The sequence below is a fragment of the Pseudorca crassidens genome, chromosome 14, assembly GCF_039906515.1.
Source record: "Pseudorca crassidens isolate mPseCra1 chromosome 14, mPseCra1.hap1, whole genome shotgun sequence".
In the NCBI taxonomy this organism is placed as follows: domain Eukaryota; kingdom Metazoa; phylum Chordata; class Mammalia; order Artiodactyla; family Delphinidae; genus Pseudorca; species Pseudorca crassidens.
In genome coordinates this window covers 5,188,478-5,212,368 of record NC_090309.1, presented here as the reverse complement: position 1 = coordinate 5,212,368, position 23,891 = coordinate 5,188,478, and the positions used below count along the sequence as shown (strand labels likewise).

The following is a 23,891-nucleotide window of genomic DNA, read 5'->3' as shown; positions in this document are numbered from 1 at the left end:
AAATCTTTGACTTATACAGACTCATTAGGATGAGTAGAAGTCAATTATTGAAGACAATTGCTTCAGAAAGTCAAGAATATAGAACATAGAAACTTCTGAAAATAGAAAGCTTGTTACCTCTTTATGTGATCATAAACGATCTGAAAGAACTTTCTATAGTGTGACTATGAAATAAAGTCGAGTTTTTATTTCCTGTTAAATATGATGAAGAGGACAGTGACCCACGTTGAAGGGTGAGGCAGAGACATACAGAGCTCGTCTTACAAGGAGGGAAAGTTTCTGGTTATGTATTAGATTTGATTCTAGTTTTCTGGGGTAAAACATTAATCCTACAATCTTCTCTTTTTCGTAGATGCTGAGATTCCTTTATAAGCTATTTGGACACCTGTATTTATACGTTTTTTCTGATTTTCAAGAAACTCTTTCCTTCTTGGGGGAGTGAAGCAGCAAGTCTTACTGGTGAACATATTTGGTGAGTTGTAGTAACCAGGTAAGAGGAGAGAAGGTGCTAGCAGGGGAAAGGCTCTCATGGGGAGGGGAGGAGAGCAAAGGCAGATGTGACAGAAAAATGAATTTGCTATCTATAGCCTCAGCTTCTTTCTAGAAGGCAGCAGCTTTCATAGCTGCCTAGCACCATGGGGGATTTGGGGTGTGCACATCTGGGGACAGACACTGAGGAGAAGTGAGAGGCTTCTGAGCACCTCTGGGAGGGAAGGGGTGGTGATGACCAGGTGCAAGAGGGGAGGAAGGAGGGGAAGCTGTGAGCTACTGCAGGTGATGTACACGTCGTCAGCTTGGTGCCCCACATTTCAGACCTGTTGGTGTACGTGGATTTCTTGTGCAAGTTGGAGAAAGGGCGAGTCCCGGGCTGATGCTGAGCGGAACAGAGACGGGAGTCCCGGGCACAGAAGCCTGAGGCAGAGACACCTTGCGATCAGGAGCCCCCGGAATTAGGAGACCTCGTAGGGAAGGCTCTGGGTGGTTACATGGTTGTGGAATTGGAAGTGTGTCTGAACTAATTATTCCTACTTCTCCAAGGCGCAAGGAAGGCCTGCTAACTTTTCCGTTTTGGCAGGTCAGTGAGATTTTTGACATTTAAAAGCTTTTGGTTTGGGTACAGAGCTAAGATGTCCTCTCCACGTGGATGAAACCCACATGCAAACACAAATAAGCTCTTGTACACGTGTGTGCACGCACACACACACAACAAACACATTTCTGCTCTTCCAGCTGCACCGATCTGTTCTCATTTCAGACAAACAAGTCTGGCCAATTTTGATCTTTCCTTTCGTGTCATTGAATGGTGAGTTGTCACAGATGTTCTGTGCCCCCATAGAGAAGCGTTGCCTTCCATTGGTTCTGGGTCACTTTTGTTTAGGAGAGTCACCTCCAAGAGGTACAGTCATTTTTAGTGGGTGTGGCCTAAGAGCAAATTATATGTGGGGTGCAGTGTCAGATCTTCGGGCCTGGAGAGAGATCCTCAAGGGAGCAGGCTGTGTCCCCTCCCAGGCTCACCCAGCTTCTCCCTGCCAGTTGGATGCATCAGCAAGAATCTCTGTATTCTACATTTTGCAGAGCCCTTGAAGACAGAAGGATAAAGAGGAACTTCCTGAAGCAACCCATGGCTCCTGAGGCCCCTCTATCTTACATCAAATGTTCCCTTCTCTATTACAAAACCTCATAGGCCTTGATAGATGCTGGCCTCCCTGGACTTCACGAAATGTCTTGAACAGTCAATGGAAACATTGAAGATGCTGTTAGTCATCTTGGTAACAGTCAAGTACGTAAGTGCCAGTGCTGACAAACTCTTTGAAAGGCAGATTCCACAGCAGAGTTCTCTCTCCTTTTTTCTGGCCACCCCATTTAATATTGCTAACCATACCCTTTGCATCAGAGCTTTAGAGAGGATGGAGAGCTGGACCCAAGCTACACTGTCAGTGAGAGGGAAGGCAGCTGTATCTAAGGGTCCTGCTCCTTCTACTCTATTAGAGCGTTCTTTGGCAGCTGGCACATCCTGACCATTTGGAAGCCACCGACAGCCTGAAAAAGAAAATCACATCGATGATGAAAGTTGGTTTATGCAGAATTCTGACAGGCGCAACATGAGTCCACAAATCTGTGTCACAGCCATCCAAGACAGGCCACATCTGGAGACACATGGAAAGAGTCCATATGGAGGCTTTGGGTTCTGGCTTTACCCTGTACTGGCTCTTGCCTTGAGTAAGGTAATTAATCTGCCTCTCTGAGCCTCCGGTGAGCCTCTGAGGAATGGAAGTGTCAGCGTGTGCAAGAGTGTCTGCACACAGAGCCTGGTGTACGCTTAACTCACCCAGTCGTATCAGATGTTTTCAAAACATTGACGTTGAAGCACCAACAGTAAAACTTCCCAGAGAAAAGTGCACCGTTGTTCTTAGAGCTGCAGCTTTTGGGAGGTTGTAGCTGCCAACTCGCACTGTAAGGGCACCGAGGGACCTGCCGCCAAGAGAGAGTGGAGGTTTTGCTGAGGAAGTCACCCACAAGGGAGGTAAGATAGAACTAGAGGAAATGTGACCATCTATGGAGATAACGTTACAGCTGGAAGTGCAGCTTCATCAGAGACCTTTCGAGTAGATAATGTGATGCCAACTGAAGTTGGTCTTTGTTAACAGTACCCTGAATCAGTGTTAGCTTATCAGTAAGCTGGTTCCTGTGTCTTCACTGATAAGGAAAATGGGAGGTTTTAAGAGAGAGGTGGCTGTCGTATTTAGCACAGAGCTATTAGAGAAATCCGTTTTTAGAGTTAACAAACTCTGTTGGTAGGAAGTTGAGGAAGAAAGAGCGCATCGGACTGATGGTAAGTGTCTTTCCTTGGGGTGTTTTTCAAAAATGCATTTATCTCAAAGGGAATGGAATTTTAAAACAAAACTGTGGGTTAAACTTAATCATTGCTCTCAATTTTCTGTTTATGAAAAAGATAGTGTTACCCCATGGGAAACCCAAGTTACAGACTCATGAAGTCCTGTGAAGTCTTGTTTGTATGATGTGGAACTTTGCCTCGTGTAGTGGAAAATAAATGGGGGAGGATGGGCTTGGGAGGGGGCCTTGCAGTATACAGTACATACAAAGTACTCATATGCCAGAATTATCCTTGCTGGAACCCACTAAAGTCCAGAAGTGGAGTCTGCTCAGACCGTGGAGAAGGGAAAAGTGCTTAGCGAGCAAGGAGCTGCGGGGCAAAGGGTATGTGGTATGGGGAAGAGAAGTCAGCCCCTCAGGGAGAAGGAGATGCAGGATGAGAAAGGAGAGTGCCAGGTATGGGGAGCAGGGCTGCCGAGGGCCCATCTTTCTGGGGGAGTGGTGGGTAGGGAGGAATATACCTGATTTAAGTTCACGCTTGGCATTGGCACCTCCAGTTGACAGCTCCATTTCTTTCCTCTCTGAAGTCTCCCAACAAAGCGTGTAGAGTCAGATGTGGCAGAGCTGACCCCCAAAGCCGTACCCCTGAGCGTCAGGGACAGAGAAGTGGGAGGTGTGCTCCCTCTGGCTGCAACAGTTCTCTCTCTTTTTTTCTTTTTTTTGGCCACCCCATGTGGCATGAGGGATCTTAGTTTCCCGACCAGGGGTCGAACCTGCGACCCCTGCAGTGGAAGCATGGCTGCTTAACCACTGGACCGCCAGGGAAGACCCCTTCTTTTTTCTTTTTTTGCAGCCATTCTTGAGGCCAAAAATACTCATGTGTCATTGCCCCCAAATCTCAATATGGACCTTCTTATCCCCTTTCTGCTATTCTATGTACAGTATGTGAGAGAAAGCTCTGACTTACACAGAACTGCACTTAATCCCTGCCGATGACTTACCGATGACTCTAGGCCACTCATCTGACCTCTTTAATTCTTGTATTCTTTACCTATAAAACCAGCATCTTAGTACTAATACCAAGCTAAGAGGGTGGTTTCTAAAGATTAAATGGATGTAAAGTAACAGCACCGCACCTAGCTGTCAGCAAACGCTTAATAATGTCAGCCATCGTCATTATTTTTTACCTTTCCTGCTCTGGGAACCTTCACCTCTGTGCCCTGCTGGCAGCACGCCGTGTCTGCTGATTTGAATTACAGAATCCCCAGCAGGACATTGGGTTGTCTCTGCTCTTGAACAGGTTGTATAGATGAGGACGTTTCTCCCTCTGTGTCTGAAGATGTGGACTAATAGCTCAAACAGATCTGGGACGTCTTTGGTTTTCAGATTCCTGCTTTTCCATCAGGAGAACTCTTCATATGTGTCCTTCAAAATGTTTGTCCTATGATTATGAGGGTCCATAGTTCTCTGCTCGCCCCTCCACACTTCCCAGTTTTCTGTGAATGCAGGGGTAGAAAAGCGCAAAGGAGAGGATCTCCAGAGATTTGGGTAACATTGATATCCAAGGGGTATCCAAGGGATACCAATACCAGCTCTGAGGTGGGGCAAGCTTGGGGTGTTGGGGGAAGAGGAAGGAGAAAAGTGTGGAATGAGGGTGGGACACATGGAAGACCTGAATCAGAGAAGTGTGAAGGGTGGCAGACCATGGAGGACCTTTTAATCCATTACAGAGACTTTGGTTTTCACTTAATAAAAGGAGAGGTTGGAGGAGAGGAGTGGTTAAAAGGATCATGCTGGTTTCTGCTTTGAAAATAGATTCTAAGGGGGCAAGGGAAGGACCAAAGAGACTAACTCAGAGGCTACTGCAATAATCCAGGCAAGAGATGGTGGTAGCCTGGACCACCAGTGAGTGTCATGAGCAGTGTCACGTGGTTGAGCTCTGAATATACTTGGAAAGTAGATGCAGTGGGACTTGCTGATGGTTTGGGTGAGATGTGTTGGAGACAGAGGCATCAGGAAACCACCATGGATTTTGATCTGAGCAGTTGTAAAGATGGAGTTGCCATCAACCAAGATGATAAGGGCTGTTGGAAGGGCAGATTTTGGTGTGAAGAACAGGAATAAGTCTTGACAGGTTAATTTGGAGACATCTCCAAATTAATAGGATACAGATAAGTGGAGGGTTAATAGGATACAGATAAGTGGAGGGTCAAGTCAGCAGGTGCATATCTGAGTCTGAAGTTCAGGGGGTTAGTCTGGACGGCAGGTTTCACGTTGAGAGTAGAATCCGCATACAGATGAAGTCTACAACCAGGAAAGTGGATGACATCACATGAGGAATGAGTGTAGACAGAGAAGAAAAGAGACTCAAGGACTGAGCCATGCAGTGGTGGGGAAAAGAGGAGATGTGAAGAGCAGCCAGCGGTGTCCTGAAGAAGGACGGGGAGAAACTGTTCCACTGGGACAGAGGCTGCTCAGAGCTCAAGGCAAGGTGAAGACTAAGCACACACAGTGGTTTTAGCAATTACGTGGAGGTAATTGGTGGCATTGACAACGGCAGGATGCCATTGCAATCCTAGCTAGTTACTAACAGAATTGAAATTTAGAGAAAGAAGCAATGCAGTGTTTCCAAAGTGGGTTCAGATTCTATAAGGTTATTTGCAAATCAAGCAAACAAACAAAACAAAATGAGAAACAGAAACAAAGAAAGAAAGGATTCTAATAGAAACTTATTCTAACTTACGCTAAATTCTCAGCACTTCCGCAGTGATTTACACACAGAGATGCAAATCTATCTGTTTGGGAAAGATGAATATCTCTCCCCAGGGAAGCTTTCCAGTGAAAATAAGCAGTTGCTCTTTTGTAACCTCATGATCTATCTATATACTTCCACTCTTGAAGATCTCATCTAGTCTGGTGGGTTTAATTTTATCTATACACTGACATATTCCAAATTTATGTATATATGGATGATATATCTCTAGCCCAAATGTGTCTCCTGAACTTCAGAAGCAAACAGCCGGCTGGTGTCTTGACATCTCCAGTTGTATGTCTAAGAGATATGCCAGGCTGAGTATGTCCAAAACTGCTTGACTCTCATTCCAAAACCTCTTCCACATCCAGTCCCCCATCTCAGTAAATAGCAACCCCCTATGCCCAGTTGCTTGGGCAAAAGTCTTGAAGTCGTCTTTGGCCACTATCTTTCTCTCCTACCCTATACCTTGTTCATCAAGAAGTTCTGTCAGCAAACCTCAAAATACAGCCCAAATCCAACCTTGTCTCACAACCTACACTTCCACAGCCTGGTCCAAGCCACCATGTCTCTCATCTGGGCCATCACAAAGCCTCCTAACTTGCTTTCTTCCTCATCCCTTGCCCTCCCGAAGGCTATTCTCAGCACCCAGAGCCTTCTTGCTAAAACCCACGTCAGGTCCTGCCATTCCCTGGCTTGTTCCCTCCTGTGGTTCCCACCTCTCTGAGCAAGGACCAAAGTGCTTAAGCTGACTCATGAGGCCGTGCACGACTTGGTCACTGGACCTCTCCGAGCTGCTCTTACTTCCCTGCCGTCTTTGTCCACTCGAGTCACAGGACTCCCTGCTGCTCCTCAGACACAGCAGGCTTCCTTCTGCCTGGGCTGTACTTCGACTGTTTATCAAATGCCACCTGCCTAGTTGGCCTTCCAGGTCACCCTACCTAAAACTGCACACCTCTCCAATCCTCCTTACTTCCCTCCTCTGCTTTCTTTTTCTCCCTGAATGTATCACCATGTAAAACCTTTTATAAATACTTTTTACTTATTTATATAAATATCGTCCTCCTTCTCCACTAGGCTGAAAATTCCACATGGGCAGGTATTTCTGTCTTCCTTTGTTCCGCGTGGTATTTGGAGTGATGGTATTGTTTTAGAACTAGATACAGGTGTTGGTTGCACAACATTGTCAATGTACCAAATGTCACTGAATTGTCACTTTAAAATGATTAATTTTTGTTATGTGAATTTAACATCAATAAAAAAAAATTATTCAGCAGCAAAAAAAGAAAAGAAAATTGAATAGTCAGGCTAAGTCTTATTGAGCAGGTGCTATAGGAGCAACGACTTGAGGAGGTGAGAAAGTTAGCCTTGTAGGTAATTGGAAGGAGGCGACCAGACAGAAGGAAGAGTGAGTGCAGAGTACTGGCTGTACATTCAAGGAGGACCCAGGAGCCAGGACTGGAAAGGAGGACCCAGGTGGTCTCATATAATGTGGGCACCATAGCTGCTGTAAGGGTGTTGGCGTTTCCTCTGGGGGAAGTGGAGGCGCATATGATTTGACTTAGGTTTTAACAGGATCTCTGGAGCCTCTGTGTCAGGAATAGTCTGAAGAGGGGCACTTGTGGAAGCAGAGAGAACTGTTAGAAACTATTTTTAAAATCCAGGTGAGAGATAATGGTGGCTCGGGTGGGGACGTGACCGTGGAGGTGGGGCCGGGGAGATGGGGGATGTCATTGTAGGTAGGATGTACTTTGAAGATGAAACTATTAGGATGTCCTGATACATGAGGAAGAGGAGAGCCATTCATATATGGAGAGTTTTGGCTTGAGCAACTCTCAAGGGGGAAGATGGAGTCGTCACCACTGAGACAAGGAAGATTGTGGGAGAAGTTTTTCTTAGGGGCGAGGGAGCGGAGGAAGGTTGGAGGGTTATATCTCCAGTTTAGTTCTGAAGATATAAAGTCTCTGTTAATTCCAGTTTGTCCTTGAATATATACAAGTTGCTTCTAGTTTTTGAAGGGGAGAATTGGCTGAGGCCAAAAGAAGCATGGAGGGAGGGAGATAAATGCTGAGTGCCCCAAGAGTTTGGAGTGTGGCAAAGAAGCAGCAAAGAGATGAAAGTGTAACCAAAGGAGACACAGTGGGTAGACTGGGCCCAGAGCCTTTTCTGGAGATGCAGGCAGACCACCTAACACTACACAGGATCTGCCCCCATCTGTCACCGGCTTTATGCACCTTTTCATCAGGAAAGACAGAAGGAAAGTGGTGTCTAAAATGCTCTCTAATGAAATGAGGGGGAAAAAAATCCATTTGCTTATCGTCAGAATTATTGAGTGAGAACCTGACTCACTTAAATTCACGAAAGTTTAATAGGACAAGTATTTCCTCGTTTTCACATGTTTAAAGTAAGACCAGGCTACAGATGGCCAAGCTCTGCAGTGTGTTGACATCGTATCTCCATTTAGCTGTGACACCGGCCAAAACAAATGAATAAGCCTCACAGGATATCTTCTAAGTTATGAAATACTTGGGTGCCACGTTGCAAATGCAACAGCTGGATGTTCCTCTGGCAAATAAAGGTTCTGTTTTTTGTTTGTTAGTGGAAATGTCAGAGAATTAGATTATATGTGGGGACATGCAAGATTTCAAAACTGTAACCCCCAAACCAGAAAAAAATGTATGGCCAAATTAGGTTAGATTAATTTTGAAAATGAAGAGTAATTCTGAGGAGTCTTAAAAAGACGATATCTGCCAATGAAACCAGCAGGCACTGGAAGACTTCTGCTTAACTTGGCAGAATTCATGCCTGCCCAAGAGCTTGGATTTAGTTATTTATTAGAAGCCCTTGTCTTGCTGAGTTATTATAAACTATTACACTTTGACGCTGGATGGTGTCATAGTGGTTAGAAGCCAGAATTGTCTGGTTCTTTACAGAAAAGAGGCTTAAAGGAAATTAGAGCTGCTTATTTTGTTTAATCTCCCAGTCACAATCATAAGAAGGAAAGCTTTACCACTCTAATCTCTCTCTCTGTTTTTAGTTGATATTAGAAAAAAAAAAAGCCTTGTCGCTGAGGTTCAGCAAGTCTGGTTTCAAACCCAGCCACAACTGGGTGAGCTTGGTCAAATGATTTCACCAGTCTCGTCCTTGGTTTTTTATTTTAATCTGTAAACTTTGAAAGATGCTAATGCTAAGTACCATGCAGTATTTTACTTTGAATGAAAGGACTTCATTGCTGAATAACGGACTGAATTAAAACAGTAGCTTTTATTTATCATAATAGCTAGACTTTATTAAATGCTTCTGCAAGATGTCATGATTATGATATTAAAACTCTAACTGAAACCTTATTTAAAACTAAGAAATCAAGGTAACTGTGGCCTCATCTAGATGAATAAATGTCTAAATTTAATTTCAAAATTTTAAGATGTTTTAGGGTACAAAATATAAGTTCGTATTCAAGTGTAAGAATGTTCAAGTGGGTATCATTTTATTTAGAAAGAGAAAAACAAATATCGTATATTAACGCATATATGTGGAATCTAGAAAAATGGTACAGATGACCTTATTTGCAAAGCAGAAATAGAGACGCAGACATAGAGAACAAACATATGGATACCAAAGGGGAAAGGGCATGGTGAGATGAATTGGGAGATGGGGATTGACATATATACACTATTAATACTATGTATTAAATAGATAACTAATGAGAACTTGCTGTATAGCACAGGGAACTCTACTCAGTGCTCTGTGGTGACCTAAATGGAAAGGAAATCCAAAACAGAGGGGATATATGTATACGTGTAGCTGGTTCACTTTGCTGTATAGTAGAAATTAACAGAACATTGTAAAGCAACTGTACTCCAAAAAAGTTAATTAAAAAATGTTATCTCGGGCTTCCCTGGTGGCACAGTGGTTGGGAGTCCACCTGCTGATGCAGGGGACACGGGTTCGTGCCCTGGTCCGGGAAGATCCCACATGCCGCGGAGCGGCTGGGCCCGTGAGCCATGGCCGCTGAGCCTGCGCGTCCAGAGCCTGTGCTCCGCAACGGGAGAGGCCACAGCAGTGAGAGGGCCGCGTACCGGAAAAAAAAAAAAAAAATGTTATCTAGAGCTTACAGTGTCCTGGGCACTGTTCCAGTCTTGCCTGCTCCTGACTCTGTGGTCTCAGTGCCAAAACTCATGTTCTTGACAAGTAAGTCAAGAATAACAATGAACAGATCTAATTCCTTGAAGTGACGCCAAACATGGTGGTGAATCTCCCAGCAGTGACCAGACTTTGCATCTCTTCCTCTGAGAGCACACGACTGGTGTCCCTGCAGGTAGGGATGCCTGTTCAAGAACATTGCCAACCACAGGGGAGTGGGGAGAGGGGGATGGTACGGTCAACTGGTTCCAAAAACCTACTAGAATTATTCTTTGGCTGTACCTCCTCTCTTGACCTTCTTCACCTGGTGGCAGGATGATTTAGTGGTCAGGAATCTAGCCTTTGGAGCCAACCTGCTTGGGTTCAAATTCTGGTTCCTCTTCTTAGCGTAACATGACTTGGACGGTTTGCTTACCCTCTCCGTGTCTCAGTGTCCTTGTCTGTAAAACGGCCATAATAATGGTAGTGCCTGCTTCATTGGGTGGTTATGGGAATGAAGGAGTTAATACATGTAAGTCATTTAGAACTGTATCTGGCATAGAGTGAGTTCCAGAGAAGGCTTAGCTTTCATTGTTATATTATTGTACGGGTCTGGGATTAGTCCCTGAATCCTTCTGGGATGTGGTGAGTTTTAAAAGTAAGTCGAATTTACCCATGATTGACTCATACCCGCTATTCCTAGCTAAAAGCAAATCTTGCGGTTAGCATTTGTTTTACATGGAGCCCAGGAGTTGAGGGTTATGATTTTCCTTGTCATTCCCCTTAAGGCAGCCTTCGTACTCAAAACTTCCCTCTATTTCTCTGAACTCCTTAGAAAAACTTCTTTTTCCCATCCAAGAGCCCTGTAGGGACTTAAATCTGAGTATCTGGCGTCTGTTTCTGGATGAGACTGTGTCAATTCTGGACCCTAAACAGAACATTTGCAGAATCCCGTACAGTCCTGTTTACTTCTCATTGCTTGCCCCCATGTTGCTTTTGAAACTCTCTGCACCAAAGCTGCCGTAACTGGCCGCGCCTTCCTCACTAGTGTCTGCTAAATGAAGTGTCAGAGGAGTATCTGGAAGAGCGGTCTCGAGGGCCCCAAGGTTTCCAGATCATTTGGAACTCAGTGTAATAATATCAGTGCGATCAACAACAAGCATTAGCTTGAGTCACTGATGCTAAAACAGGGAGATGATTTGATTACTTTTTCTCAAGGATTATTCAATGTTGTCCCTACATCTAAATATTTATGTACCAAGGTCAGAATTCTTGGTACATGGTGCACCAGCACTTTTGAACAAGTCATGAATTTTGGCTAGAAATCAAATTTCAGGGTGGGTGGAGTGGTGAGTTGAAGGATGTCTTTGAGTATCTCCCCTTTAAAATAAAAGAGAGCGTGCAAGTGAGTAGTCTGCAGGGAAGGAGCTACAAGATCTGGAAACTATTCACAGCTCAGTCATTCACTTGAAATTCATTCCTCCTGCCCTTCAGTTTGGGTAAGCATCAATTACTTATCTAAAATCTGTAGTGAAAACTTTTCCAGACACGTAATAAGGAAAGTATCAACAATTCATGTTTAGAGGAAATGTGCTTTCTGAAAATATATTAAGGTTGTTGTATTCATTCTATATTTGTCAGTTTCTGTATTGGTTCCGTCTCTCTCCTAACTTTTTAAGAAAAAAATGATATGGTTAAGTTATCCTTTTGCTGAAAGAAAAAGTATGTCATTATTTTTCACAGACCTTCAACTCTTCTTAGAAAGCTTTTGGCGAATCTTGGGGATAGGCAGGGGCAGGGACACATTTCTGAGGGTTTGGTATAGTGTCCAGGGCAACTATTTGATGACTGTTTTACCCATCTAAACTTTCCTATATCCCTTAGTTGCTTTGGGATGACCGTTTGTTTGCCTGTGTGCTTGAGGGCAGGCGGGAGTCATGTGTGTGTACACACAGCTGCCATCCTGTGTGGATGTCTGGGTTTCATATCTGCATTTATAATATTGTATTTTCTAAGGTCTGTTGAATTTTATAATTTTTTTTTTTTCAAAAATAGAAACCCATTTTCTTTCCTCTTAATTTAGCTTCGGTACGTTCTCACGAGACGGTGATATAGCATGGCTGTCATAAGCCCTGCGTGGTCCAAAAGTCCAGTAGGAATAAATGTAATGATACGTGTCTGAAGTCTGCTCCTATACATATTTATACATATTAAAGATCTGTTCATGAATAATTTTCCTGGGCGGTATTGAGCAAGTAAAAATCATGGCTGTAAATATTTTGCTTGTGATTTTGTCTGACTTATGTTTTGGTGTCTTTTTGTCAGAGATACTGACAACTCTTTCCAACTATAAATCTTAGGGAATACCATCAACCACCTAGAGGGGAGCCTCCCCATCGTGTGTCACAGATCTGCCTTGAATCGTCTTGAGAATCGGTTACCAACACTTGCTCTAGATTGAGAAACTGAGAATGAGACTTTGGGTCTTGGTAATTCCAGCAATTCTCATACCTTCCACATCAGCTACATTTAGTAAGTATTGCTTTTGAACTGACATTTAAAATTTTTTTAATTAAGTAATTCCAAGAACATTTGCCTAGTTTTAAATTGCCTGCTTCCAATTGCCCTAGCTGAATGGTAACCTAGAAAATTCATTTATGCTCTGCAGTCATTCTTCATCACCAATCTATCAGGATATATATATATATATATATATATATATATATATGCCCATAACAAATATAGCATAATTTTAATTTTACATATTCAAATACGTCAAAATTTAATACGGTGCCTGCACGTAGAAGGTATTGACAGCGTTTGTTGACTGACAACACACTTTGTGTAGATGACATGGATGCTTTCCTTTGGAGCAATGTGAAGGATCTAGCTCCAAATTAAGTCACTAATCTGTGTATCCATTAGAATATTTCCTAAAAGATCTTAGATCATTTACTTATTCTTTCTCAAAGTGTGACCAGTTTCTAAATTTAATCCTAGAAGGGGATATTTAGAATACAGAAATTGTAATCCTTTTTATATGATCACTTCAGGATGATATTTATACATATTTTTTATTTGCAGGCAAATCATCTTGGGGCCTGGAAAATGAGGCTTTAATTGTGAGATGTCCCAGACAAGAAAAATCTCGGTACCCTGTGGTCTGGTATTACTCAAAAACCAACAAACATATTACCACCCAGAGAAGAAGTCGTGTAGTTGCCTCAGGGGAACGTCTTAAGTTTCTCCCAGCCAAAGTCAATGATTCCGGATTTTATACTTGCATTATCAGAAGGTATTATCCAGTCCTGTTCCTTTGTCTTTCAGAGTTGATAGTCTGAGCTGCCTCACTTCCCTTCTCTTTCTAGACCTCTCTGCAGCAGTTGAATTTATAAAGTGATGGGAATAAAAGAGCACCTGAGGAACATCATGAGGTTGGGCTTTAGGTGATGGTGAACTCTCTGGATGTATAATGACAGGGTTTAAGTTGTAGCCCAATTAGAAAAAGACCTAGCTTTTCTAGTGACCAGGAAAACTGAGAGCAGTTGCTCACGTTGGGCTCCAAATCAGAACAAACCAGCAGCCTAGATGTGGGGTGTCAGGAGGCTTATGATGGGTGTAAAAGGGGGGTCATCCGTGCCTCCCACGTGAGGGGCAAACCCAAGAAGTTTACCTGAGACTGGGGGCCCACAAGTCCCTCACTCTACATGTAAATTGCCAACTCTTGTGATTTTGTGCCTGTTTGGTACGTGCAAGGTGTCAGATGAACTAAGTCAAAAGGCAAGATGGGTACAGTTAGGTGCCTAGGTTCTGAGGTCAGACAGCGTTAGTTTCAAAGTCACGGTGTGTCACTAGTTAGCTGCACATTGCTGGTAAGTTACTTCTCCATCCTTGTTTCCTCATCTGTAAAATACACGTGATAGTAGAACCCACTTCAAAGCGTGGCTATGAGAATAAAATGAGATACACAGTAAACTCTTAATAAATACTAATTATCTTTATTATATCAGGTCTCAGTGTTACAGCACGTACAGCGTATACAGAAATGGTGAGGGAATCATTTTAAAGGCTACTGTAGGGGTTGCGTTTTACCTAAAATGTAACAAAAAGCATTTAAAACTCTAGATTTTAATGATTATTTTAGAAGAAGAACCACTATCTGTCAATTGTTTTAGGAAGAAAAGCAATATTAAGTAAAAGTTAGAGCTGGGTTAAGTTATTTCATAACGCTAAGTGACTTTTTAAAAAATTGTTTGATTTATTTTCATAGTCCTACCTCCAATAAGACTGGATATGTGAATGTCACCATTTATAAAAAACAACCAGGTTGTGATATTCCAGACTTTCTGATATATTCAACAACATCTGGATCAGAAAGAAATTCCAAAATATATTGTCCTACAATTGACCTCTACAATTGGACAGCGCCTGTGGAGTGGTTTAAGGTAAAAGGAAACGTGCAGGAAATAGATGAAAATCACACCATCAGAATAGGTGGAAGTAAAGAATTACTGAAAGTGGACTGGAACTTTTCATTTCAGAATTGTGAAGTTCTTCAAGGACCCAGGTACCGAGCACACAAGTCATTTTTGCTGATTGACCGTGCAAACAGCAAGGACACTGGTGATTATACATGTAAATTTATGCACAATGAAAATGGAGTCAATTATACTGTGACTGCAACCAGGTCATTCACAGTTATTGGTAAGCTACTGAATTCAACAAAATGCAATACTTGGAAAAAGCTAACGTGACAGAAATTGTGTCCTTCTTGTTGATTTGCCGGTACTCCATGCTCCTCCCCAAACTTCCTCCTGACTCATCTTATGTGTATTTTCTAATGTGACGCAAAGAGATTTTCTAAATGCACTATCAAGATGTAAGACATTTTGGAGGGAAATTACGCTGCTGATCCAAAGCCACATCTGTTCTGTCCTCTGTGGCTTCATTTTTCAAAGATAATGTGATCTGAATGCTAACCTAACGTTTTTTTGAATGGCAGTACCACTATTTGGAGAGCAAGATTAACTCTTTGTCTCGCAGTTTGTTGTCAGAGGTTCTGTAAATAGAGGAAAATCGATTTCACCTCTGTCATGACCAGCCGGTTAGAAGTTGAGTGAGAAGCTTTATAAAGAGATGCATAGATATTGTTGGCTGATTTGCAATCTCGATTTGCAATGCTTTCATCATCATCCAGGACCTTAAGGAGGTCATTTAATTCTACCTTTTTTTTTCAAAATTACTTTAAATTCTATAAAAGTCCATGAGGGGTGAGACTTCACAGTCAAGCCTGTTAAATCTACAAAGAGTTGGGGTCTCCTTAGCAGAGCTTGATCTATGGGTGGAGATGAAGCAGGACCTGTATGTCTGGCAGATTCCTCAGGGCAGAGCAGTCGTGGAGAGGAGTTTTGGTTTGTAGTTTTCCAGTGCCCCACCGCTGTAACATAAGCATCGCTGGACCACATTTGTGTTAGTACCTCTCAGTGTTCAACATCAAAACCTGCAGGGGTCCTTAATCACACCGTCCCGAAATAAATGAGAATCAAGGGGTGCGGGAACGCAGCCGTGCATTCACCGTGTCTAGGCGTCAGTGCCACAGGCATTCGGACTCCCTGATAGGGTGGGCCACACGGGTGGAACGCTGTGAGCAGAAGTGTGGACTTAACGTGTCTATCACTTCAGGAGTCGTTTGAACTCGTCCCTGTAGCGTTCGTTATGCTTTTTCCTGTAGAATCGTCGTTTTCTGACCATTGCTGCATCATGCAATTAATTTAATGCTCCGGATGGCATTTGTTTTGATGATAAAAAGAGAATAGAAAATATCAAAAAACATCATAGGTAGTAAGAGGACGTATTGCTGGAACGTTTTTGTTGCGCGTGTGTGCGCGTGTGTGTGCATGTGTCTTGTTGCCATGGATCACAACGAGAAAAATCTGAGAAACATCATGTGAAAAAGGACAGAAATATGGAAATACAAGCTTTGTATTGATGACCACCCAATGCTTGCCTCATATTTATATTTTTACATATTTATATTTAATTAATTACATATTTACATTTAAATGTTTAAGTATTTATATAGATTTACATATTTATATTCTCTTTGATTTCAGATAAGCAAAGCTTTTCTTTGCTTCCAGTAATTATAGCCCCTCCACAGAATGAAACAAAGGAAGTGGAAATTGGTAAGAAAACTTTAAGAATACTGTCAATGTTTCGTCTGGAACATCTTTCCATATGACCCCTGTTCTGAATTCCCCAAGCAGGGGTCAGGCTGTTACCACAGCGGATCGTGAGGATTAAATGAGATGCGTATCTGGAAACACCCACCTTGGGCCCTTGCTAATAGTAGGAATATGTGGTCACAGCAACGTACGGCACTTACATTGGTACTGCACTGGGCTCTATTTTATTTACTTATTTTGGTGCTTTCATGTGTGCTACCTCATTTCCCTCTCACTTCTATCCAACTGTCCAAGGAGGTAGATATCGTCCCCACTTTATGCTTGTGGATGCCTAGGCTTAGAGAGGCTCAATGACATACCCAAGGATGCGGCGTGAATAAATGGTGATGGAGGAGAACCCAGATTGTATGCCTCTGTCCGTCTCTGCTTGTCCTGGTTCCCTGAGAGAATGGGGTCAAAGTCAAAGTGCTTAGCACGTAAAGCAAAACGACGCTGACTGCCTCAGAGCTGCTCTACTGCTTTGCAGGGTTTTCCACGTTCCTCCCTGCTTTCGCCAATGCCCTCCTTCCCATCCGTCGACACGAAGCTCGAGTGCCCCCTCCTCCGTGAAATCCCCCTGCCCGCCTCCTTACCTGCCAGGGAGCACGATCAGAGCCAGCATCCGGCTCTGATCCAGGGCCACGAGCACCAGCCCTGCTCCCTGCCCTGACGTCTCCCTCTGTATTCCCATGCCACTTGTCTACCTTTCTGTTAAAACACTAGAATACCGTGTGTTCTGATCGTTTGCTTATACCGTTGTCACCTCCCTGGAGACTCTAAGTTCCTCATCCCTCTTCAGATGCTTAATTCTTGACACAGGGACGAAGAACTCAGTAAAGGATGGCTGAGTACCCAACCCAAGGCAGGAATCAGCCCTTAAGCTTTTAGTTCTGAAAGGAGGAAATCTCAAATTAACAGGAGTGGGAGTGGAGAGGCTCTTGTTGGACGATTAAGCAGTGGGATTGTGGCTGATTCAGGTGAAACGGTTTTACCGACAAAGGTAGCTTACAGAGAGATGAAGGGGATTCCATAGGAGAAGAAAGGAGTGGAAGACATCCAAGGAAGAGGGGATATACACATATACAGGTGGCTGATTGATTCACTTCGCTGTACAGCAGAAACTAACACAACGGTGTAAAGCAGCTCTACTCCAATTAAAAAAACAAAAGGAAAGGAAATGGCAATGCATAGTAAGGGGAAATCTTAGACTGTAACGTGGCATTGGTGAAGCCTCTACAGCTTCCACTGCAGGGGAGAGGGGAGAGGGGCCTGGGCTTCAACCTGAACTGTGAGTGTGATGAAAACGATGGGAGACGGAGAAGGTGGCAAAGCGAGGGCAGAGAAGCAGGAAGGTGCTGAAGATGAGGAAAGGAAATGGGAATCAATTCATGACACACACTAGACGTTCAATGACTTTTTCTCACCTGCAATTAAATTAAGTCCTCTCTGCAGAACGGACTTTTATTGGTGACTCGCTTTCCTTCTCATCCAGGAAAACCAGCAAACCTAAGGTGCTCTGCTTGCTTTGGGAAAGGCTCTCAGACCATGGCTGACATCCTGTGGCAGGTTAACGGAAGCAACGTTGAGAACTTTGGTGAAGCAAGAATGCAAGTGTTGCAAGAGCAAACTCAAAGGTATTTTGCAGTCTCAGTTAAAGCATCCCCTTCCCTTCCCACAAAGTTTGCAATTGCAAAATAAGCACTGAAAGTAACAGGTTGTCTTACTAGTTCTCGCAGCGAGCTGACTTGCCTAAACGCCGTGTTAAGAATAGCGGATGTAAAGGAAGAGGATTTCTCACTGAAGTACGACTGTCTGGCCATGAATTTCCGTGGCCTGATCACGCACACCGTAAGACTAAGGAGGAAAAATCCAAGTAAGGCATGTCTCTGAGACTTGGGTCACCTGAGTTTGCTGTTAACAACCGGAAGCTGAATCATATTCTTAGGGAACAGTGTATTGGAGTGTGGCTCCGGGGAGTCCATCAAGTCAGAGTGGTCCATCTCATAGATTGGAGGCAGGGGGAGAAAAGATCTGTCTTGGGTGTAGGCAACAGGGGGACATATTGTGTGTAGAGAATTCAAGACAAAAACGAAGCCACGCCACATTCACTGTGCTTCCCATCCTCGGCACGTCCAGACAGTGTTAAACGAGTCCGTGAGGACGTGCCCCTCCTCTCGGGTGCAAGGCATCTTGCTTCCACTCCCTCCGTGTATCACTGCGCACACAATGATGGCAGAAAAGTAGTTTGACAAACATTTCCTTCCTGACCACCTGTCAATTTCCTCACTTGTTTGCATGTCCAGATAAAGACACCCCACTGGTTAGATGTAGCATTTAATCCGGTGTAATGAAGGGTGGGGAGAAAATTTTGATACTTTAACTTGTCACTCCATGTACCACTATGTAGAAATTATGTAATGTGTTTGTCACATAGTCATAGGGAGAGGTAAACTCCCAGTTTATACCCCTAAGTGGGGTATAGTCCAGATTAATTTGGATAAACCCACAAAGGCACAACATGGTTGGGAGAGATGAGAAAACAAACCACCAGTCAGATAGGGTCTTTTAGTCTCTGCCCGAGGGGGTGCTCGGGATTTTTCTTGTTTGAATTCAACTTTAACCACCGATTTGCAAGCTATTATAAAACAAACGGAATCATGACTACTGTAGATGATTTTAAATGCTGTCATGTTCCATGGGTCATCAGGATTCTGCCAGTTATAACTGTGTCACCCCAGGACATGTGGACCCTGTTGAGATGTCATTTTAGGGTGACATTTGTGGTTCTGGTGGGCACGGAAGATCCCGCAAGAAAGAGGAAGCCACCTCCACCCCTAGCACTGCCATGCTGTCCTTATCCCCATGCTTTTCTCACATTGTCATTATATGAACGTTCTCCGGGTGCCTGTGTATTGGAATTGTTTTCACGTTACATGTACTTGGTGATTTTGTTCCTTCTAATTCATCTGTATATGCTACCTTTCACCTGTGTTTCTTCAAAGCAACACAATTATACTCTTGTCTCAACAACTATGTCGATTAAACAAAAACTGTTACAACTGCTCTCAAAGGTCACAATGAATTCCCTTATTTCTAATCATACAATAAAAGAAATTACACATTGTCCTGAATTTTAAAAACAAAAACTAAAAAACCTGTGTCCCCATATTATTAAATATCATTAAACATTTGATACTACTGCTATTAATAGTACACATTTATTCATTGTTCCCTAGGTACCAGGACCTGTCATTATTTCCCCTATAATTTTTCATTTACTTTATCAAAAATCCACGATGAAGAGACTATTACCATCATCTAGTTTTATAGATGAGGAAACTGAGGCGAAGAGAGGTTGAATAATTGGCCAGGCTGCAGTTACAGAGCCAGGATTCAAAGGCAAGCAGTGTTTCCTGTTTATAAGCTCTTACAGAAAGTATTCAGTGTTTAGTCAACACGTACAAGGATCACTTATACATTTATAAAATAACTAACATTTAGGAAGATACTGAACTTCAACTTGCCTTAAGGTCTTGGATTAACTTCTTTCTTCTAGTTAGCTAGTCACATGCATAACTACTTCACAAGAAATAGGGATTCCCGGCATGCATCCAGATAGAATTTTTAGAAAGAGTGACCTGGAAAGGAATCCTGTTGAAATAATTCACTTAGGGAGTATTTATCATTTAAACTGATGACAGTGCAGACACTAGGCTCACTCACAATTTTCAGTTTTGGATCGGTTCACCTTGGTCATTCTTTTTTTAATTAAAAAAAATTTTTTGACCATGCCATGCAGCACGTGGGATCTTAGTTCCCCGACGAGAAATCGAACCCGCACCCCCCTGCAGTGGAAGCTCGGAGTCCTAACCTCTGGACTGCCAGGAAAGTCCCCACCTTGGTCATTCTTGATTTCATAGTGTGGATACGCAGGGAGCTGATGAACTAATGAAGGGATTTGCAAATACAGACCAGGGATTTTCTATGGCAAAACTGGGAGCCTGTGTTTTGAGATCAGATGAAAATGAAAAGGGAGCTAGCTAGCCAAATCTCATTTGAGAGTCTTTTCACATTTATCTTTAAGTGGGACTATTTGTAAGATGGGATAGTTAACGATTCTAAGGAGGGAAGTAAACTTAAAACAGCCAAAAATACTACTGACAAGCACAGTTCTTACATTCAATTTGTATATATCTGATTCAATAAATACGGGGGCCATCTTGCATATATACGTTATGAAGCAATGAGTAAGGATAAAAGTTCAGTGATGGCTAATAATGTTCATCAGAAGGGAAATATAGGGCATATTTAGGACCTAAAACCCAGTCATTTGACTTCATCAAATACACATTAGAGACTTAGATAGCTCTTGTTTCTTCCCTGCTTTCCTCTGCCACCAACCCCAGATGCAGTAAGTCCCCAAGACCTGTTGATTCTTTGTCCTTAACGCCGCCAACGCCAGGTTTGTCCATTCCTTTCTCATTATTGCATGAATCTGGCCCCTACTGCAGAAACTTCTCATCCCATTCGACTCCGAGGACCTGTGAGTCATAGAAACAAAACTTCCACTACCATCAGATTAATCTCGCTTGTAAACCACTTTCCCTGTTAACGAACCACTCAGCACTCTTCAGTGGCTCTCATGACCAGAATAGAGACAAAATGCTGTAGCTGGAGCCTCAAATCTGATCAGAACCTAGCCCTAGACCCACCATTCCAATCATATGTTCCAGTAATTCCCCAAACTGCATCATCCCCCTTCCTCAGAAGACACACCCCGTCTCTGCCCTTGGGCTCACAGCATCCTCTCTTGCCAGGAATACATTTTTTTTTTTTTTTGCAGCTATCTAAATCTTACTCATCCTCTAGAGACCTTATTCTGCAAGAAGCCTTCACTGCCCAATCCAGCATGGAGTGAGCACACCTTCCTAAAACCTCTGCTAGCTAAAACTAATGCTTTCACTTCCAATCTTAGCTAAGTTTACATGTGTCTGTCTTTCTCTTATGCTTTGAAAATCCCCTACAATGCCTAGCCTGGTGCCTTGCACAGAGTAGGGGCTCACTAAACATTAATTTACTGATTCTTAAAACAGCCATGAAAATGCCATGTAGGCATCCCTTGTATAAATCTCTCATCCCAGTGGAAGCCAGCATCCACGTATTTGTTTATTTTCTCCTGTTTTAGGAATAATAATGATCATTTTTCTCCTCCCCCTATCTTTTGAATAGTGGATCAACAAAGCACCTACTACGTGCTTGCAGGATTTAGCATATTATTCTTGCTAATCAATGTCTCGGTGGTAATTCTAAAAGCATTCTGGATTGAGATTATTCTGCTCTGGAGAGACATAGCTAGACCTCACAAAACTAGGAACGGTAAGTGGCAAGTTTCAAGTTTTCTTCAGAAGAAAAGGTTCTATAAGGGCTGTTCGTTGTTTATCGAATAATCTCTTAATAGTTATGCTACTTAACACAGATTCCCTTTTGCTTGCTACCATATTATCAATAAACCTTTTTGAGTCCACTCAGAGGACACTCTCCATCCTGCCTTGTCACTCCTCGTGGTTCTGAGGTTCATCCCAACAGCTCCAATTTTCTCCCCCGTAGAATTGCTGTTCTTACTAAGTCCCCTGTAGCAGAATCTGCTCCCAGCCCAGAAAGGGCATTTTGGAAAACGGGAAAACTTTATGGAAGTCGAAACATTAACACAATTGTTCCTGTTTTCCAGATGTGAACAGGTTAGAAAGGTCCATCAGAATGCAATGTATTTTACCAGAAACGCTCTTCCATAAAGAGTCTTACCTACCTACAGATGTATACCCATGAAAGAAGACAGTGCCGCCTGCTTATTTAAATATGAACACCGTTCTTTCATTTGGAGGCAGATAAAATTTAGATTTTCCATATGGGTCACTCAACTAGAGCTAATTATTTGATTTGTGGGAAATTCAGATCCCTTAAAAACTTCTACTCTTTTGCCACCGTTAATTACCCTTCAGCATTTTCACGTCCCCGTGGGGAAAACAAAAGCTAAACTTGAGATCTGCTCAGCATAGCAGAAAGCCCCTTAGCCATGAGTATAAATACTTATTAACAGATTATTAATCAAACTTGACAATATGGTTTGAACTAAACTAGTCAGGCTCTTGCCTGTTTTTTATCATTCAGTCTGAGACGGTAAAAAGGAGAACTTTGGGACTAAGATTGGTTTCCTGATGACATTTTGTGGCAGTAGATTGTTGTCATGGTCTCTGGATTCTAGATTATTTGGGGCGATGAGATACATTCACCAACAGCCATAAAACTCCCTGAAGAATGTCTACTAAGAGTCCAATGAGAATTTTTGAGGACCAAGTAATAACATTGTGTTCTTTGTTCTCATCTTCAGATGGGAAGATCTATGATGCTTACGTGATCTATCCACGGAACTGTAAAAACAGTCCAGAGGGGGCCAGCTCTGTGGAGTACTTTGTTCACCAGATTCTGCCTGACGTTCTTGAAAATAAATGTGGCTACGACTTGTACATTTATGGGAGAGATCTGCTCCCTGGAGAAGGTAAAACTGTCAACAACCATCAGGGACAGAAATTCACATTCATCAGAAGGATAAGTAATAGGTGGTCTTATCCCTGCCATCATCAGGAGCTGCAATTATTATTCCAGGTCATAAGACTAGAGCTTTTCAATATTTCTCCAGGAGAAGGAGGTACTTACTCTTTGCTTCTCCTGCCCCCATCACCACCCTGATCCTGTGGTCTTCACAGTCGTGTCAGTGATGTGAAGACAGGATAAGGCATCCTTGCTTGTGGATTTAGCAGGGTCCAGCCCCTACTTCATTCCCCATGTCCACCACTAGGATAACTGACATCTCTGAAGTCCCTCTAGAAGATTTGAAGGAGGACTTGAAATCCAAGGAATTTTGTTCTACTATCCAGAGGCACTGGCTAAAATATTTGAAAGGACTCAGAAAGGCTTTATGATTTTCCTTATATTGGTGACACATCTGCAAATTTATATCCTCACAAGAACAGATAGAATTGTGTCTTCTGTTCCTTAATATTCCTAGTTGACTTCATGTGATTTTGACAGTAGGGTCACAATTCTGGCATTCAGTAGTCGTTCTCCTTTCCCTCCATATTTATGTCAAGTATCTAGGAACCCTCTTTCTAGCCCTTCTCACATTCCTCAGGGACCAGGAAGCGTGTGGAATATGAATGAGGCAGGGACATCGTGAGTGTAAGTCCTCTGAAGTCAATGTTTAATAGACTGTGAGTTTAAACTGGCATTCCTACCGCAAAGAGGGCTTCAAGTGTCTATGGAATTAAATGTATACACGACAGGTGAATCTGGTTTATCCTGCAATATTTGGATAATGTTAATGGCCTAGGACCAGCTTGGGAGACATGTATAGAGCGCAATTCAGGAAAACGTAACCCACATCTCTCCCGAGGCTCTCTTCTTGCTTCAGCTCTCCCCACTGGCTACCCCTGCAAGTCGAGAGCAATGTCATGTTATTCAGATGCTCATTGCCTGTTACGCATCTGCTTATGAGGCTGCAGGGACTCCAGTTGTTTGTGATGTCACACCAGGTGCTACATGCTCTCCATCTCTTCTTTCGTAGGTCCGCCGACCTCATTTCTAGTTACACCTCTCCCCAGGCAAACGTGAGTGCCAGCTCACTGGTGCTCAAGCTTGTGTGGCCTTTATCGTGCTGTTTTTCATTTGGAAAAGTTTCCCACCTCCACCTCTCTCAAGTATGTCCTCTGACCTTACCTCAACCAAAGTAAAACAAAATCCAACAAAACAACACCAAACTTCACTCTTCCCTTAGAAAAAGTTCATGACAGGCCCATGCAGTGTATTTCTTCCCATGACAGTTACTCTCCATTTGCTCCTTCAAATTCATTCTGCCCCCTCCTCCATCCAGTGGTCTGGTAGCTGATCCTTACAGAAGGCGT

The 23,891-nt window shown here is 42.9% G+C and overlaps 1 protein-coding gene across 4 annotated transcripts in view; it reads left to right on the top strand.

Moving 5' to 3' along the window:
- IL1RL1 (interleukin 1 receptor like 1) overlaps nucleotides 1-23,891 on the top strand; it is a 38,917-nt gene that overhangs the window by 11,303 nt on the left and 3,723 nt on the right. The window contains exons 1-10 of one of the 4 annotated variants that reach the window (XM_067704061.1): nucleotides 10,965-11,208; nucleotides 12,070-12,241; nucleotides 12,794-13,004; nucleotides 13,980-14,154; nucleotides 14,251-14,413; nucleotides 15,823-15,894; nucleotides 17,426-17,567; nucleotides 17,661-17,806; nucleotides 21,163-21,309; nucleotides 22,322-22,489. In XM_067704061.1, coding sequence (XP_067560162.1) covers nucleotides 12,181-12,241; nucleotides 12,794-13,004; nucleotides 13,980-14,154; nucleotides 14,251-14,413; nucleotides 15,823-15,894; nucleotides 17,426-17,567; nucleotides 17,661-17,806; nucleotides 21,163-21,309; nucleotides 22,322-22,489 — 1,285 coding nt within the window. In that variant the 5' untranslated portion in view covers nucleotides 10,965-11,208; nucleotides 12,070-12,180. Of the gene's footprint in view, nucleotides 1-352; nucleotides 473-10,897; nucleotides 11,209-12,069; nucleotides 12,242-12,793; nucleotides 13,005-13,979; nucleotides 14,414-15,822; nucleotides 15,895-17,425; nucleotides 17,568-17,660; nucleotides 17,807-21,162; nucleotides 21,310-22,321; nucleotides 22,490-23,891 lie in introns of those variants that run through there. The other 3 variants (XM_067704060.1, XM_067704058.1, XM_067704059.1) reach the window with 3 other exon arrangements.